Here is a 16,539-nt window from a genome sequence, read left to right as displayed (position 1 = left end):
TTGCTTTTTGGGGCTCGGGGTCGACTTCCCTGTCTCCTGTGTGAGATACAAGTTGTCCCGAAGCTTCGTCAATAAAAGCCTCTTGTGATTACAGCGAGTGGATCTGGTGTGAGTTGCTCGGGGTCGTGCCCGGTCTGGGTAAAGCCCTAGTTTGGGGTCTTTCAGGTGAAGAGTCTGTTCGTATCCTGCACCCATTTTTCAATTGAATTTTTTACTTTTATCTTGTTGTAATGCTCGAGTATTTTATAAATTCTAGATATGTCTCATATCTGACATGTCATTACCAAATATTTTTTCCCCCAGTCTGTGGCTCTCCTTTTTCCCTGTTGGAGAAATTTTTGGATGTGCATAGGGATTTGATTCTTAGAAGGTCCCATTCATCTATTTTATCTTCTCCTGGTTGTAAGTTTTTCAAAATGCTTGGAAGACTGTTATGTTGTGGGTTAGGACTTCTAGAGTTCTTCTAAGCTTTTCTTTAATGAAATTTATAGTCCTTGGATTTAGTCCTAGGTCCTTGATCAACTTTGAGTTGTTTTTTGTGTATGGAGTAAGGTGTGCATCTTGCTGAAGTTTTCTGCAGACAGTTTTCTAATTTTGCCAACACCATTTGTTAAAAAGGCTGTCATTTCCCCACTTAACTGATTTCATCTCCTTGTCAAAAATCAGTTGACCATAGGTAGATGGGCTGATTTCTGGGTTCTCAATTCTATTCCATTGATCTACATATCTGTCATTGTACCAGTACCACGCAGTCTTCAATATGGGCAGTGTAGTAGGATTTGAAATCGTGGAGAGATATGGGAAGCCAATACTAAATATTTGTAATAAACTGAATGCTATTTCAGGATGTGGGGGAGGCATGGTTCAAGCTAGAGTTCACCCAGAGGCACTAAGGCAATCCTTAAGGGTTTACCAGATTCTTGCATTTGCTGACCCCTCCCTCCTGAGTCAAGGAGAAGGTTTTCAATAGAAAGAGCTTGACTTCATTAGCATTGAATTATCTTTGTGATTTACTTCCAGATAATTTTCAATAAAGATACAGAGAAGCTTGGCTTGGGGTCTTCAGTTGAGAACTGCTTGCCCCCAGTTTTATGCTCTCTGATCTATCTCATTCCAGCTGTCTGTCTCATTATTAATAATTATAAAATTACTTTACCCTCCGTCTGCAACAGAGTGAGATGTCTCCTACCTTGTTTCTCTTTTTAAGGAGTGTTCAGGGCCCCTATGGAAGGCAGTATGGCGCTTTCTCAAATAGTTGGAAAAAGAAATATCATTTGACCCAGAAATTCCATTACTGGGAATACACCTCAAAGAAACCATAACTGCCACTCAAGCAGATATATGCACACCCATGTTTATTGTGGTTTTGTTCACAATAGCAGAATTGGAAACAATCCAAGTGCCCATCAACAAAGGAATCGATAGAGAAGCTGAGGTGCATTTAAATAATGGAATATTCCGCTGCATTGAAAAACAAGGAACTCATGAATTATTATACAAAATGGGTGACCCTGGAGGACATTATGCTGAGTGAAAAAACTCAGTCACAAAAGGACAAATACTGCATAATGTCACTGTGTAAAGCGGGACTGACATCGGGGTTGGGGGAAAACTAAGAAAAGAGGAGATAAATAATTTATACTGCATTGAAACAGATGAGGGAGAGAACTGTTTAAAAGAGATATGATTAGGTACTGTTGTCATGACAAGAGTCCAGAATGAAGGTTGTATAATGGAGTGGATCTGGGAAGGAGGGATTGTATAACAATGAAACAAATTTCTTTTTTTTTTTTTTACTTTTCAAAGAGATGATCAAACTGGGGGGAGAGGTAGGCAGGGAGGAAAGTGTGCAACAATGAATGAATGGAAATCCAAAGTCTCTGTAAACTTTCATTATAATTAATTATAAAAACACAAACACAAGTCTGTAAATAAATCAGTTTAAGTTTAAAACCAAACAAACAAAAAGAAAAAGCCAGATTTCAAATCCACTTGGCTTCCCTGGGTCCATGGAGAATGCTGATTGAGATAACATCTTTATTTGTAGAAAACCTTGACATATTTAGAAGCTTTTCTAAGAGAAGAGACACATTTTTTTTGTTGTTGTTACATAAATATATGTATTCACATACAACAAACATACACATATATAGAGCTCTGATGGCCTAGTGGCTAGAAGCTGTACTGCAATCCCAAAGGCATGTGGCTTAAATCCACCAGCTGCTCCTTGGAAGAAAGGTGGGCAATCTCCTCCTGTTCAATTAACGGTCTCTGAAAACTTGCCTGAAGGTCAGCTGTGGTTTGGTTTTGACCCAGCAGTACACAACAACAATATATCTATATCTAACCTATATCTCTACATCTACGTCTCTATCTATATCTATCTCTGTTGTTTGCCATGAAATCAGAGCATGGCTGATGCTCCAGTGAGATTTCAAAGACGTGAGATTGCCCATCCTTCTCCTGCAGAGCAGGAGTCCAGTGGACTCATAAATGACTCTCCAGGAGGTTTTCAGAGCCTGTAAATCTCACTAGAAGAGATTGCTTATCTTTCTCCCAACTCCTTACCCATCAGATCATCATCAATATCAATACACACACACACACACACACACACACACACACACACACACACTCACACTCTTTATAATAATCTGAGTGAATGTTTACAAAGCAGATTGATGTTCCATACAACACTGCATACACACTTTATGACATTGGTTACAGTCCCCTCCTTGGACCCTCCCACTCTGCAATCCGTGTTTCCGTTGATCCCTCCAACCTCTCTGAGGTGTATCCTGGGTACATGTTGTCCTTGTGACCTATGTGGTCGAGGTTCTGAGAACTGGGGGCCTCCCTGGTGTGATGGTTTGTCTTAATACACCTCTTTTTTGGCTGAAGGCTGTGCCACAGGGGTGAGCTCAGTTGCAGGCTCAAAGGGCATATAAGGGCCAAGGTCCTAGGATTCCGCAGATCTCTCAGGCCAGTAAGCCTGGCTATTACTGTGATTTTGAGTTTTGTTACATATTTACTTCCCACTCTCCAGGACCTTTTACTGTGATCCTTTCAGAGTGATCAGCCTGCTTCCATGTGTCTTTATTTCCCTCACTCTTTTTTGCTCCAGACAGGGAAATACCAATAGTTTGCACCTTTGATGGCCCATCACAAGCTCCAAGTCCCCAGTTTCTACTCATCTTTGTGGCCCCCAGCTGAGGTCACGCCACACTGGCTGTAGCAGAGAGCCTGTCCAGACTCCTGAGCTTTGGAGACTTAGCTGATCCCTCTGCTGTCCCTGAGATGTGTTTTATCACTATAAGGGGCCAGCAAGATGGGCAGAGATGGGTTCTGTCAAAAGAGCACGGGCAGTATGATAACAGCTGTGTCTCACCTCTGCTGACTCCACAAACGGGGAACTGTCCCCGTTGACAACACCCACAGTACAAAATCAATTCTATAGAGTCAGATGTGGCCTCCCAATCTCGTGTACCTACTTCTACTAATTCCAATGCCAGTCTTACTGCTCTACTGGGTCCAAAGTCCATCACAATGTTCACACAATGTCTCATAATATTGTGCTCCTGGTTATGGGGTTTATTGAGGAAGTTATAAATAGCAGGTTACAATTCAGATTGGCAAGAGAATACACTTCCTCGGTAGACAGCTTCTCAAGTTTGGTTGTGGGACCTCTGAGCTTTAGCTTCATGGATAGGTCAGTGTTACTAGTTCCCTTGTCCCATCAGTTATGACGTCCACCCTCGGGCCTCCAGTCTGCCTGGGGGAAGGCCTCTGGCTCTGGCTCTGTGGCAGCAGTCTCAGGGCAGCTTTGTCTGAGCTTGACCTCTGGTTCTCTGACAAGGCTGCTGCTGTTGCTCCTGCAGTTCTGGGTCTGACTGACTGATGCAGGCATTTCTGGCCCTGAAGGACACACACACACACACACACACACACACACACACACACACATACACTCCCTTCTCCCTCTTCCTTGCTGGTAGTGAGACTCCTATCTTCAGTGCTAAATGTGACCAATTTAACTGGTAGGTTTGGTAAAACTGACCAAGCCCATAAAGATTACATTATACACATCTTACTTCCCCACTCATGTGGTGAAAGTCAATGTGGATGACTAGGAAAGCCATTTTTAAACAACGAATTCTGGACACTACAGGTGCCCAGAGGCATTGACCCCTTTAGGGGAGTGTGTGTGGGCCTCAGGTAAGTACAAGGGAGGCCAACTGTTCTATTCTCTGTCCCTCTGGCCACCCTTGGCTTCCTGGACTCCCTGCCCCTGGTCCCTTGCCTTGGTCCTAGCATCTATCAAGGATGGTGGTATTTACAAATTGTCTGTGTCCTCCCCCTGTGATCTGTCAGGACAATTTCCTGTCTGCTGCTCCCCTGCTCCCAAGTCTTTTGGAGGTTTCTGAGCTGAACCTTTGATCTCAGGGCCTCAGAGAGGGCCAGTGGGAGGGGCTGAGGTGGTCTCTAGCACAGGTGGTGTTTGCTTACTGGACTGGGCAGCACCTCTAGGCCTAAGTCAGTCTTGCTCTGGTCCTGTCCTCCTTGTCTGAACCCCTCAACCTCTAACTTAGCCTCTGCTTGATATTGTGGCCCCGCCCTCAGGCCAGAGCCACCCCAGGGCCCTGTTTGCCCCTCCCACCCCACATGAGCAGGTGTATGCCTGTTGGTTCCAGTCTCCTTGGTGACAGTGATTAAGCAGGGGACTGGTCAGGCAGAGCTGCCTGCTCAAGGCCACAGGGACAAGCCAGGGCCAGATGGGCAGATGACCAAGGAAGGTGGCCTTGGAGGACATAATGCCAGTGGGAGGAGGGACAGGAATGGACAGGAAGAAAGGTTCAGCTTGATCTGCAGGAGTCCTTCTAGGGTGCGGGGCATGTTCAGACATGGACTTCCTGTACATGTGATTACCTCAAGGTCACCTGGTCACAGGTCTGCCCTCCCTGCAAAGGTGGTAGCTGGCATGACAGGGAAGACTTTCAGCCTCTTTGGACAAGATGAGGGGCAAGGGATCTGAGAGTTTTGGGGCACAGGGAGGGGCATGACAAGCCTAAAATATTCCAGCCCTGGGCAGAAGTTTCCCCGAGGGCCCCTGAGAATATGTGAGGTACCTTCTCAACACACAGGCATATGGGGGTTTGGGGTCATGCTGGTCACCCCTCCCCATGTGGAACTCTTGTCACCTAGAGATTTAAGAACTTGGCTTTCTGGTCCCTGGAAGACCAATCCTGCCACTGCACTCCTCTCCATTGCTTTGGTAACCCCCACAGGCAGCAGGCTTGAGGCCCAGGCAGGTAGATACCCCCAGGCCCTGGCGAGGGCACAGATCAGCCTTCTCAAATATTTGCTGGATGAGTGCAAGGGGCCTGAGGCTTCAACGGTGTCACAAGCCTGAGCATGTAGGTTTCAGGTTGGGTTCTTGAGTATGTAGCAATCTTATCCAACTGCACTGTCATTAAGCTAATGTCATCTCACAGCAACCCCTGGGCCGAGGAGACCTGCACCTCTATGAGGGTCCAAGGTTGTGAATCTTCAAGGAAGAGGATGGCTTCATCCTTCTCCTGAGGAGCGGCTGGTGGATTCACACCACCTCTGTAAGAAAGTAGTCCAAAGCTCAATCCACTGCCCGCAACTAGACCTTCTCAAGTGGCATGAAAGACAAGGAGAGAAGCCTGGCTGGGCCTGGTTCCTTGGTGCCAGGAAGCCAGTGGCCGCTGGACCCACTCCAGTCCACATTGGGCAAGGCTGTGGGGAGACCCTGGTGCCTTTCTGATCTGGTATCCTCCTCATATACCTCTCCATAGTCTGGGGCAGTCCTGCTTCCTGGGCTTCCAGCCTCCCTGAAGGTCACAGATGAAGATCCAAGACTAGACTGACCTCACAGCCTAGGCAATAACTGCTGTCCCAGGAGACAGGGGGCCAGCGGGGCCTGCCTCCCCATCCTCTCTGTCTTCCAGGACCTCAGAACTTTAAGTTAGCTAGTGCCTCCACCCAGCCCATAGATGGCATTATTGGAGACATCTCCCTGAAGGATTTTAGAGGGTGCTCTCCACAGGGCACCCGTTTTGCTTCAATTCAGGAGCCAGCCCACTTTAATTTTCCTTGGTGGTCCGGAGACTTGAGAAAAGGGAAAACCATTCGTACAAGCGTCAGGCCTCTCCAGAAACAAGAAGGCCCTATCCCAGGCTCTCCGAGCCAGTGACCCCGGGCTCCGCAGCAGGCGTTTAAGGTGGTCACATATTACCTTGCCCATTAGCACCAAGACTTAGATATTGCAGCTGCACTCATGCCTGAGGCATTTGCCTGCCGGCCTTGAAAAGCCTTGGGTCTTCTTTCTGTTCCGGGCCGGTCCGAACTAGCGAGGGCCCTTTAAGGCCCGGGGGCGTGTAGCGGGCCCGCCCCTCACAGCCCCGCCGCCCGTTAAAGGGGCCGCGCCCTCCGCGCTCGCTAGGACCAGCCCAGGGGAGGGTGCCGGAGTCTGGCTGCGGGCCGGCGGGCTGCGATCCGGGCGTGCGTCCGAGCGAGCGCGTGGGTGGCCCGGGGGCGCGGCCCTTTCGCGCGGGAGCCTGGCGCACCATGTACACGATCTCAAAGGGGCCCAGCAAGCTGGTCGCGCAACGCCGCACAGGTAAGCACGGGTGGGCGGGCAGCGATCGTGGGGGGGTGGTCTGCGCGCCCGCGAAAGTCTGCGCACTCGGGCAGTCTGGGACGCAGTGACCGCCTGGAGCTCCGTACGTCGGGGACCCGCGGCCACTGGCGGCTGACACGCACCCTGTACCCGCAGGGCCCCCGCAGCAGCAGGTGGAGAGCAGGCTTAGCGACTTCCTTAAATGCCGGCAACCGGCCCAGCCAACACCACCGCCCCCTCGGGCGCAGCCCTTCGCGCAGCCGCCGGGACCCTGGCCCCAGTTAAGGTGAGACGCGTACCGACCCGCTTCTCCCCTCCTCCGCTGAATGGCTGGCAGGGTGACCTTGGGGAAAGGTTACCAGAGACCGAGCCACATGGCACTGGGCCGGTTGGAGGGCTAGCGGAGGGGCGGGGCGTCCCTGTCCCTGTCCCTGTCCCAGCCCCAGCTGGGTGATTCACCTGGGCACCTCACCTGGACCCTCTTGCTTCCTGTTACGACGCCGGCGTATCCCTACTGGGGAGAAAGCTCACTCGCTCCGAGGGCAGAGTGGTTGGAAAGCGCGGGTCGACCCTCCGCGCGCCTTTGGAGCAGGCAGAACTTGAGGTCAAGGCTGTCTCCTAGGGGGAGGACGTAGAGAACTTTGAGTCTCAAGGTCTCCTGGCTTTGCAGGAACTGCCAGCTGATACTTTAGAGAGGGAGAGGTGCACGTGGTGGCTGCAGCAGCCCAGGCACTGCCCTTTCACCTACACTCCCTGTGAGCCTGCAGTTAGGGCTTCCAGGGCCCGAGAGCCTCTTGAAGCTCAGGCTCGCCCAGTTTGGCCTCTTGGCAGTGACTTGGGGTCAGAATCCTGCCCGAGGAACCTTGTCCTTTCTTGGCATTGTTCCCAAGGCCTTTGTTCTGCACACCTCCTGGGCGGAACACCAGGGCTGAAGCCATGGGCTAGTTAGCTAATACTGGTGGCAGTTCCAGGGTTCCCCAGGTCAGCTGAGATCCTGTAGGAGGAGGGCACCTGGCCATGTGGGCTCCACCCTCTGCCTGCCCACCCAGAGCTCAGGGCATCTGGTTCAGTTCTGGCCTGATAACAGAGGCCCAGGAAAGGGTGGGGGCCGTGAGTCTGGCTCAGCCTATCAGACGGTGTGGAGGTCTACTGCTTCAGGGTACACACTGACATTTCAGATAGATCCTAGTCAGGAAACTAGGGCAAAGGGGAGATGAAGCATTCCCAGAAGGAGGGTCATTGGAGCGAGGGGTCTCCAAGGCTGTGTGATGCTGATATCAGCCCTGGTCCTCACAGCTGCCGATGGCCACCGAGTGGAAGTACTGAGGTACAGGCATCTGGTACTCAGGCTGGGGAAAGGAGGGTGAGTTGAGTTTGCTAAGCTTGGCAGGGGACTTGGAGCTGTCCTGCAGTGGCCCAGGCCCATTCTCCTTTACCTGAGAAATTATAGCCCTTGTTTCCTTTTCTGGTCCCATTGCTGTGCAAGTTGTCTGCTTGGAAAAGACAGGCCCCTGTATCAGTGAAGGGGTGCCGAGGTGGTCAGTGGGAGCCCCTAGTCAGTGATGCCCAAACTTTAGTGAACACCAGAAACCCTGAATTTCAGTGACTCAGTCTGGACAGAGGGGTGCCACTTGAGAGGCTAGACCATTTGATCAGCCCAGGGGTTGTTCCCTCCTCCCCTCATCAGTCTATCTGCCTTCCGTACCAGCAACCTTATGTTAGATTGGCTGGGTGCTCAGGGCCACCCAGGTTCTGTGGGGTCCCTATTATAATTCTGCACCCTTTCCTAGTGGTCTTTTCCAACTACATTTTGAAATTGACTCCCACCCTCATGAACTTGCCCAGGGCTCCCCACTTCCAGCAGGCTAGGCTTGGTTCTGGATTGGGCTGGCATATGTGAGGAGTTGTCCTCTAGTGCCAGGGACAGCTAGAGTAAATGACCACTTCATCAGAGGAGAGAGGGGATGGCCAGGCAGGCTCCCTCCCTTTCCAGCTGATATGCTGACAGGTCGGGGGTGATTCGGCTAGAAGATGTTGAAGGGATCACATGAGACAATCCCCACGTTGGCACCGAGCAGGGCCTGGCTGTGTGGCTCTGCTCTTGGCCCCCCAGGCCCGGAGGGAGCTGTGCCCTTTCTCCCACTGAGTCTTGCCCAGCTGGCTCCCTTATGTAACTGAGGCAAGAGGCAGCCAGGTGCACAGGGGGAGCAGCTTGGGGCCCTTAAGTGTCTGTGTCATCTCCACAACCCCTAGGTGGACCTGTCTTTTTAGTTAAGCAACATCCCTGTGTTTGAAGGCACCCTGGTGGCACACTGGCTAATGCACTTGGCTGCTAAAACAAAGGTTGGTGTATCAAATACACCATTGCCTCTCTGGGAGAAAGCTGGGGCCAGTCTACTCTCTGAAAGGTTTTCAGAGACCCAGCTAAAAAGTTCTGCTCTGTCTGTCCTGCTTGGTTGCTGCAAATCATGAGGGGACTCAGAGGCAGTGGGTTGAATTCTCCAAATTTGAAATCTTCCCGACCTCTACAGTATACAGGGCCCAGGCAGAAGCAGCAGTATTTGTACGTTCAAGTCCCCTGTTCACCCAGGGGGAGCCCTTGTCTCTACAGCCACCAGACCCCTGGGGCACCTGAAGATGCTCCTCTCTGTTTTAGCACCCCTCATCTGAGGAGGAACCCAGAGCGGTTTGCAGTCGCCTGGCGATGGGGCACCTGAGCCCACGAAGGGGAGCCAGCCGGCCGGGGACCTCAAGGGCCAGGCTGAGTGGCGTGCGCAGCCCTGGAGTCCCACTCCCGCCTCCTGCTGTAGGTGTGCCCGCTCCCTCCATGGCCCCTGCCTCCCAGGCTTGCTGTGCCAGCGTGGCTGGCTCCGGCTGACCAGGAATGGTTTGTGGCTTCCTGGACTTGACGGGCTAAGCACCCTGGGATTATTCCCCCAGTCTTGTCTCAGCCACCCTGGGTGTCTGTGTTGTATGTCCTCATAGACCCTGGGGATGGGCTGGAAAAGACAGAGGCCACTTAGCCCCGACTGAGTCCTTCCTGGCACATTGGGAGCATCTATGAGGAGGAGCTCCTATCCCAGGGAGAACTTGGTGGAGAAGGGGCCCCAGTGGGCGGGATAAAAGAGTGGAAGTTGGGTTGATGCTCAATTAATTGGCAGTGGGGTACAATGCAGTGGGCATCAGGAGGACCCCTGGCTGGAGAGAGGGCCACGGGTGTGGTTGAAGTTCTGTACTGGGCTGGGCCTGGCCCTGATTGGGGGACCTGGGGTGTGTGTTTAAGGGGCTCCAGGTCTGAAAGTTGAAGCCCTAAGTGTGGCCTGAGTCTTGTAGGAGACCAACTCCACCCCACGCTCTAAGGGGGCTTATCAGTAAAGTGGCTGGGCTGGGGCATGCAGGAGGCTGCTCAGAGCTCCACCAGGCAGTACCTGAACAGGGCACCCACACCACTCCTTTCCCCCTTACAGCTCAGGGCCGCGACTGGTATTCAACCGGGTGAATGGCCGTCGGCCCCCTGCCAGGTCCCCATCCCTCGAAGGGGTCCAGGAGACCTACACACCGGCCCACGAAGAAAACGTCCGCTTTGTGTCCGAAGGTAGAGAGGGGGCCAAGGCCACCAGGTCCTCCCATACTGTAACCTGACTCTTTTGGCCTGAGGGCTGGGCATCTGGGCCATCAGCCCACTGGTCCTGTGACTGGTGAGCTGACTGCCCACTCCTCATGCGGGGCTGGACTCCAGAGTGGCCACCAGGCCCTGGGGCAGGAGTTGGGGGTGACAAGGGCCTAGTTGGCCTGACTGCTCCCTCCCCACAGCCTGGCAGCAGGTGGAGAAGCAACTGGACGATGGCCTGGCCGGTGACAGTGGGCAAAAACCTGTGCAGTATGAGGAGAGGACACCCAATCCCAAACTACAGAGTGAGTGTCCTGTCTCAGGATGTAGCAATTAGGGAAAGGGTCTTGGGCCGGGTCCTCTTTCTCCCAGTGCCTGCCACTCCTGGGTCAGCTGAGAGGTGAGCCTTGGCAGGACGAGGCACTGACCAAGCTGGGGAGATGTTAGCAGTCACTAGCTCTGTGCTCCCTCCAGACTTTGTGCCCATTGACCTGGATGAGTGGTGGGCTCAGCAGTTCCTGGCTCGGATCACCAACTGCTCCTAGCTGCTGACTCCAGAGCAACATTGCCCGACCAGATTACTGGACCCAGGAGACCCTCGGCGAGAAGAGGACCATGGTGCCCCCGTCCACCGTGGCGGCAGGCCTCTCTGTGCCAGACCTAGTGGGTGCTGGCCACACCTGAAGTGCCAGCATTTGGACTTTAGCACCTTCTGTTCCCTCAGCCTGAATGTCCCAGGCAGCCAGAGGCAGGCCCTGAACTTGTCTGCTGACCTCAATCCTGCCTTCTGTGCCCGCCCCATGGGGTGAGGGAGGCACTCGGGCCAATAAACTTGACAACTTGCCCTTTTGGAGTGGTCTTCATTTGGTGTGTGGAGTGTGTGTGGAAGTGTTAAGCTTCTCCTGAACTCAGGGCCAGCTGAGGTTGCTGTTGCTGCAGGGCCCAGAGCCGACTTGCATGCCGGCCAGTAGCATGCAGGCCCCCTTCCTCTTCCTGATGCCCTTTAACCTGAGCAACCTGAAGCAAGGTTAGGCAACTAGACCTGCAGGACTGAGGCTGGGTCTAGGACCTAACCAGCAAAGACTGCCCTTGAGTTTTGGGGTGGAAGATTGTGTGGAGCCCCAATTTCCCTCACAACCATTGTGTACAGCGGTAGAGCTTCGCCCTTTGGGCAAGATGGCCTCCTCTGTAGGACACTGCAGGAGGGGTCATCAATGGGTGTGAATAGGCTTTTAAGAGGGGTTATAAGCCTCAGCTTCACTTCCTACTTGTAAAGGGCCAAAACTCATTGCCACCGAACCAGCAGATTTCAGAGGCTGTAAATTGCACAGGAGATTGCCTGTCTTGTGGAGCAGCTACAAACTAAGTGAAAAAATTCACTGATTTATGGCAACTCGCAATTGAGTTTCTAAAGCTGTAACTCACATGGGAGGAGACCGCCCTCTGTGGATCAGCTTGGGATTCAAACTACTAACCTTTAAGTAAATAGCCTAACACAAAGTACCCTATACTGCCAAGGCTTCTTAAGGAGTTAGGGATGTCAGCATCTACCCTGGGAGCATCTGTGGAGGAAGTGACTGGACCTGAAAGGGTGGGAGTGATGAGGACACAGGAGACTGCTGATGGCACCTCGCACTGAGATCCGAACTCCACATTTTACAAAGACCCGCAGATGGGACGTGAATGTAGTTTGACGCGCAAGGCATGCCGGACTCGGCGCCGTCACGTGAGCCCTGGGCGCAGCCATGACGACGGAAGTGACGTCCACTGTTGACAGGCGGCCGTTGCCAGGCGCTGTTGCGGGCGTCACGCTGCGTGCCCTACGTGGGGCGCGCGATCGCTGAAGCGGGAAGCGTGAGCTGCCGCGCCATGGCCCGAGGTAGTGGCGCCGGGAGGCCGAGGAGGGGTCGCCTGGAGCCGGGCTGGGGCCAGCTGGGGTTGCGCGGGCAGTGAGCGGTCGAAGTGGTGTGGACAACCGCAGGTGGCCCTGTGGGTGACGGGCTGGACCATGCCTGGGATGGACAGAGGCCTAAGCTTGCAGGACTTGCATGCTGGGACCCAGGTGCTCGTCACCCCCCCCCCCCCCCCAAGTCAGTGCTTGCCCAAGTGACTTCTCCAAGGCTGGCCCGGAGCCCAAGGCTGATTTCCGACCTTGGCTTAACTGGAAGTCCTTGGTTCCTGTTAGTGGGTGAAAGTGTAGCTTTCATAAGCCCTTGATGGGTCTTTGAGTCCCGACACTGTACTTAACCCAATACTTAGTTACTATCACCTCCCTGAGGGAGTTTGTTGCCAGTCGCTCAGATTGGGTCCTGCGCTGCAGTACTCTGCCTGACCTCACTCCTTTCTATCCAAAGTGTGGCAGCAGCCGTTTCTGAATGTCTTCAGACACTTCAAGGTGGATGAATGGAAGCGATCGACCAAGGAGGGTGATGTGACCACAGTGATGGTGTGTGGGAAAGGGCTCCTTCTCCTCAAGCGGGGACTTGGCCATTGTCACCAGTCTGGTGGCATCACGTGGGTACACATTGCTCCTGTGTGCACCTGACCCACTGTGAGTGTTGCTCCTGTGTCTATCAGGACAAGACCCTGAAGAGCACTGTCTTCCGCATCCGGGGATCTGTGTCTGCTGCCAATTACCTCCAGCTTCCCAGAACCAGCACTCAGTCCCTGGGGCTAACTGGCCGGTACTTGTATGTGCTCTTCCGGCCCCTACCTGCCAAACACTTTGTCATCCACCTGGATGTGTCCACTGAGGTATGGCCTGGTATGGGGTGGTGGTGGTGTTGGGGTCTCCGGCATGCTTCCATCTTCTCACTGCCACTTCTTGCCCCTCCTGCAGGACAGCCAGGTCATCCGTATGTCCTTCTCTAACCTCTTAAAGGAGTTCAAGTCCACAGCTACTTGGCTTCAGTTCCCCTTCCTCTGTGAGGCCCGGCCATTAAGGCCAGGTGACATGGGGGAAGGGACCAATGGATTGCAAAGGGTAGAGGGGACCGTGGGCCTGGGGGGGGCAGCCAAGAGTGGAAGGTTCAGTGGAATGGATCTTTCCTTGAAGTGGGGCCCAGATGATGGTCCCACCATGAGATGGGAGACCTGAGGGTGATATGCCCATGAAACAGACACCCTTTCTTATAATGATGGGCTCTGACAGGGGAGCCCCTTCCGTGTCTGGGGGCTCTGATGAGTCACTGTCCACAGACCCTGCAGGCACGGCTCGTCATGGCTCCCACTGGACCTGCCTGCATCTGGACTTGCAGGACATCTTGTTGGTCTACCTGAACCGGCGCTATGGGCACCTCAAGAGTGTCCGTCTCTGTGCCAGCCTGTTGGTCCGGAACCTCTACACCAGTGACCTGTGCTTTGACCCTAGTGAGCCTGTCTCCCAAGCCCCCTCTTCTCCCGTATCACCTTGTTCTCCATCCCCCATCCCTTCTCATCCCCTATACCCTCTTCCTCATCTTCCTTTATCTCCCTGTCCCCTTCACATTGCTATCCCCAATACCTCCTTGTCCACAGTCCCCCCTCACTCCAGGAGGGCCTGGGATTGGGTTGCATCTGAGTTACTGGAGAGTAGAATCTAGGTCAAAGTCACCATTCTCACCCCTAGGACACCCCCAGGTACAGGTTGCTTACATTCCAGTCAGCTCCTGACTTAAGTCTCACCTGGGCCTGGTAGGGAGTCTCCTGACCAGGCAAGGACTCCCCCTCTCCCTATAGCTGTGACTGTAACTGAGGCCCGGCGTGGCAAGCTGAGTGTCACACCCATGCCGAGGGAGATGGCATACCCGGTACCAAAAGGCGAGAGCTGGCATGACCGCTACGTTCACATCAGGTGAGGGCCCTGCCTATCCTGGGAGCCTCCCGAGGGAATGAAGTGGTGACACTGTGTCCAGACACTGACCTCTCATTTGTTATGTGAGGTTTCCAAGCATCAGTCCTGGGGTGCCCTGTGAGCTGGGTTCGAAGAGCCATTCTCTTCCCAAGCCAGGTAATCCTAGACTTAAGTGCAGGTGGGGCTGGAGGTGGGTGAGGGGACACAGAAGCCAGCTTAGGGCAACTGGCTGGTTGGACATCACAGACCAGGTCTGTTTGTAGGGCCACTTGGGTCTCAAGGTTTTAAGGGTGGGCTGGGCCACACTTGTGCTTGGGTCTTGTCCCTGCTTGCTACACTTGTGGGCAGTGGCTTTGGTGGTGACCTCTCACTGACCATGCCTGCTTCTGTCTTGTCACCACTTTAGGCCTCCGGGCACCATTACAGAAGTTCCTTCCACGTGTGGCAGTTGGCAGTGGAGCCCTACGGCACAATGTGTCTGCTTTGGTCCGGACATCCAGCCCTACAGCTGTGAGTGCCCTGTACTCTGCAGCCAGGCTACATGTACAGTGTCAGGGAGCTAATGGACCTATCCTTGCAGTCCCACCGGGCCCCCTTGTTGCCTGCACCCCTCCCAGAGGTCCGCCTGTCTTTGGAGCTGCTGGAGACCCTGGCCCAGGGCGGGGCCGGTGATGGCACCCATGTGTTTGCCTGCACACCAGCTGTGGCACCGGGAGTTTTGGAAGATGTTGGCTTTCAGGAGGTGGGTACCTACAGGAAGGCCCAGTCCCCTACCACACAGGCTCAGCGGGACAGCATCTTGCGGTGTCCCGGGCTGCAGGCAGTACTTGGACAAGCATGTGGCTGGTGGGAGTGGGGTCTAGGGGTTTGGGATGGATGCTGCAGGCTCTGCCTTGGGTAAGGGGGATGGAGGTGTTCTGACCAGGTTCACTGTGAAAAACCCAGAATGGCTGGGGCTCTAGAGTCTTCTAATGCCTCTTCCCATCAGGCTGTGGGCAGAAAGCGGGGCAGACAGGAGGCAGCTCAGAATAAGGGGTCTTCACGTCCGAGAGTAAGTATAGGGGCCTGGGCATTGCACCTCCCTGCTGACTCCCATTGAACCCCATTGTTGAGTCCCACCGAACTCCACTATTGAGTCCCACCTTACCTCATTGCTGAGTCCCACCATACCCCACTGCTGCATCCTACTGTGCCCCATTACTGAGTCCCACTGCACTCCACTGCTGAGTCCCTCAGAGACCCTGGAAATCTGGTGTGGGGATTTTCAGGCTGTGGATGAATCCAGAGCCAAGGTCCGTGCGACCTTAGGCAGGACCCATTCTCATAGGTCACAGCAGCCCCTGGGAAGGGTGCAGGGACAGGTTCCATCCTGCTGGATGCCTACCTGTTGGATTCCTCTGTTGCAGAGTTTCCTGCCGGACCCAGTCCTGCGGCTCAAGGGAGTCATTGGTTTTGGGGGCCACAGCACTAGATGGGTGAGGTGGGCTTCAGAGCCTGTGTGTGTTGGCTTTCCTCATCCCTTAGGCTTTCTGCAGTCCTCATATGCCACCTAACCATGCCCACACGGCTGCTCACAGCCCTGTGCCTCAGCCATGCTGGCTTCAGGCTCCGTCTGTCCATCCAGCAGATGTCACAGGCCCTCACTTGCTTGGAGTCCTAGCCCAAGTCTCTTGAACTTCCAGGACTTGAGGTTATTTGCTCAGTCCTCATTTTTAATACCTGGTCACGTGCTGTCCAGCTGTACTCCTGCTTCCCACTTGTGGACATTGTGTAAACGTGTTTTGTGAGGCCCTGCCAAGCTGCAGCACAGAGCAGTCACGGAGAAGGCAGTGTTTGCCTCTGGTCTCCACTAGTGGCTATTCCTGGGCGCTTGGACACAGGCCTTATCTTCAGGAGAGCTCCCTAGTCTTCTGCTGCCTGGACTCTGGAGAGTTCTGATTTGAAGATAGGGCTGTGAATTGACGTGCTTGTGTGTTTTAGCTGTCTACTGAGTGTGACCTGAGGAGTGTGTGTTGGTGTGCGCGTGGACCTGCCACTCTGTAGTCTTGTGTTTTAGCTGTCATTCTTGAATGACGTGCAACCAGAGTGCTGCTTAAAGGCAAGAAGGTGAAACTTCGTCTCACATACTCTGGGCATATTATCAGGAGGGGCCAGTCCCTGGCAAAAGACATCATCCTTGGAAAGGTGGAGTGTCAGAGAGGAAGACCCTCAACAAGATGGACCAATTAACAGTGGGCGGGAGCACGTATGTCCTAGATGGGGAGGGTGGTGCAGGATAAGGGCAGAGCTCTGGTCTTTTGTTCGTTAGCGTTGTCATGGCATATAACAACATCAGTGACACCTCCATCCTGCTGTGTGTGACATGAGGTGTGCACATGCGTGTGGATAGGAGTCTGTGTGTGTAAGTTATATTCTTGTGCATGTGGGGACGTATTTGTTTTTTTTTAAATTTTT

General features: G+C 53.5%; 2 protein-coding genes across 2 annotated transcripts in view; both read left to right on the top strand.

Moving 5' to 3' along the window:
- The first annotated feature begins 6,591 nt into the window (after positions 1 to 6,591).
- Positions 6,592 to 10,798, top strand: FAM195A (family with sequence similarity 195, member A). The gene is made up of 5 exons (XM_006894850.1): positions 6,592 to 6,643; positions 6,800 to 6,929; positions 10,111 to 10,238; positions 10,457 to 10,558; positions 10,728 to 10,798. The coding sequence occupies exons 1-5, from the start codon at positions 6,592 to 6,594 to the stop codon at positions 10,796 to 10,798; spliced, it is 483 nt and encodes a 160-aa protein (XP_006894912.1).
- A 412-nt stretch (positions 10,799 to 11,210) lies between these two features.
- WDR90 (WD repeat domain 90) overlaps positions 11,211 to 16,539 on the top strand; it is a 17,339-nt gene continuing 12,010 nt past the window's right edge. The window contains exons 1-10 of the mRNA XM_006894902.1: positions 11,211 to 11,280; positions 12,031 to 12,132; positions 12,599 to 12,699; positions 12,831 to 13,007; positions 13,093 to 13,201; positions 13,452 to 13,622; positions 13,971 to 14,085; positions 14,492 to 14,606; positions 14,705 to 14,908; positions 15,492 to 15,560. Coding sequence (XP_006894964.1) covers positions 11,211 to 11,280; positions 12,031 to 12,132; positions 12,599 to 12,699; positions 12,831 to 13,007; positions 13,093 to 13,201; positions 13,452 to 13,622; positions 13,971 to 14,085; positions 14,492 to 14,606; positions 14,705 to 14,908; positions 15,492 to 15,560 — 1,233 coding nt within the window. The remainder of the gene's footprint in view (positions 11,281 to 12,030; positions 12,133 to 12,598; positions 12,700 to 12,830; positions 13,008 to 13,092; positions 13,202 to 13,451; positions 13,623 to 13,970; positions 14,086 to 14,491; positions 14,607 to 14,704; positions 14,909 to 15,491; positions 15,561 to 16,539) is intronic.

This window comes from Elephantulus edwardii, unplaced genomic scaffold (assembly GCF_000299155.1).
Source record: "Elephantulus edwardii isolate Elephantulus edwardi_28Jun2011 unplaced genomic scaffold, EleEdw1.0 scaffold00151, whole genome shotgun sequence".
NCBI classification, from domain to species: Eukaryota; Metazoa; Chordata; class Mammalia; order Macroscelidea; family Macroscelididae; genus Elephantulus; species Elephantulus edwardii.
This window is presented reverse-complemented; position numbering and strand designations above follow the sequence as displayed.

Coding starts and splice junctions, on each gene's coding strand:
- FAM195A (XM_006894850.1), top strand. CDS start 6,592: ATGTACACGATCTCAAAGGGGCCCAGCAAGCTGGTCGCGCAACGCCGC. Junction 6,644..6,799: donor GGTCGCGCAACGCCGCACAG/GTAAGCACGGGT, acceptor CTGTACCCGCAG/GGCCCCCGCAGCAGCAGGTG. Junction 10,239..10,456: donor CGTCCGCTTTGTGTCCGAAG/GTAGAGAGGGGG, acceptor CCCTCCCCACAG/CCTGGCAGCAGGTGGAGAAG.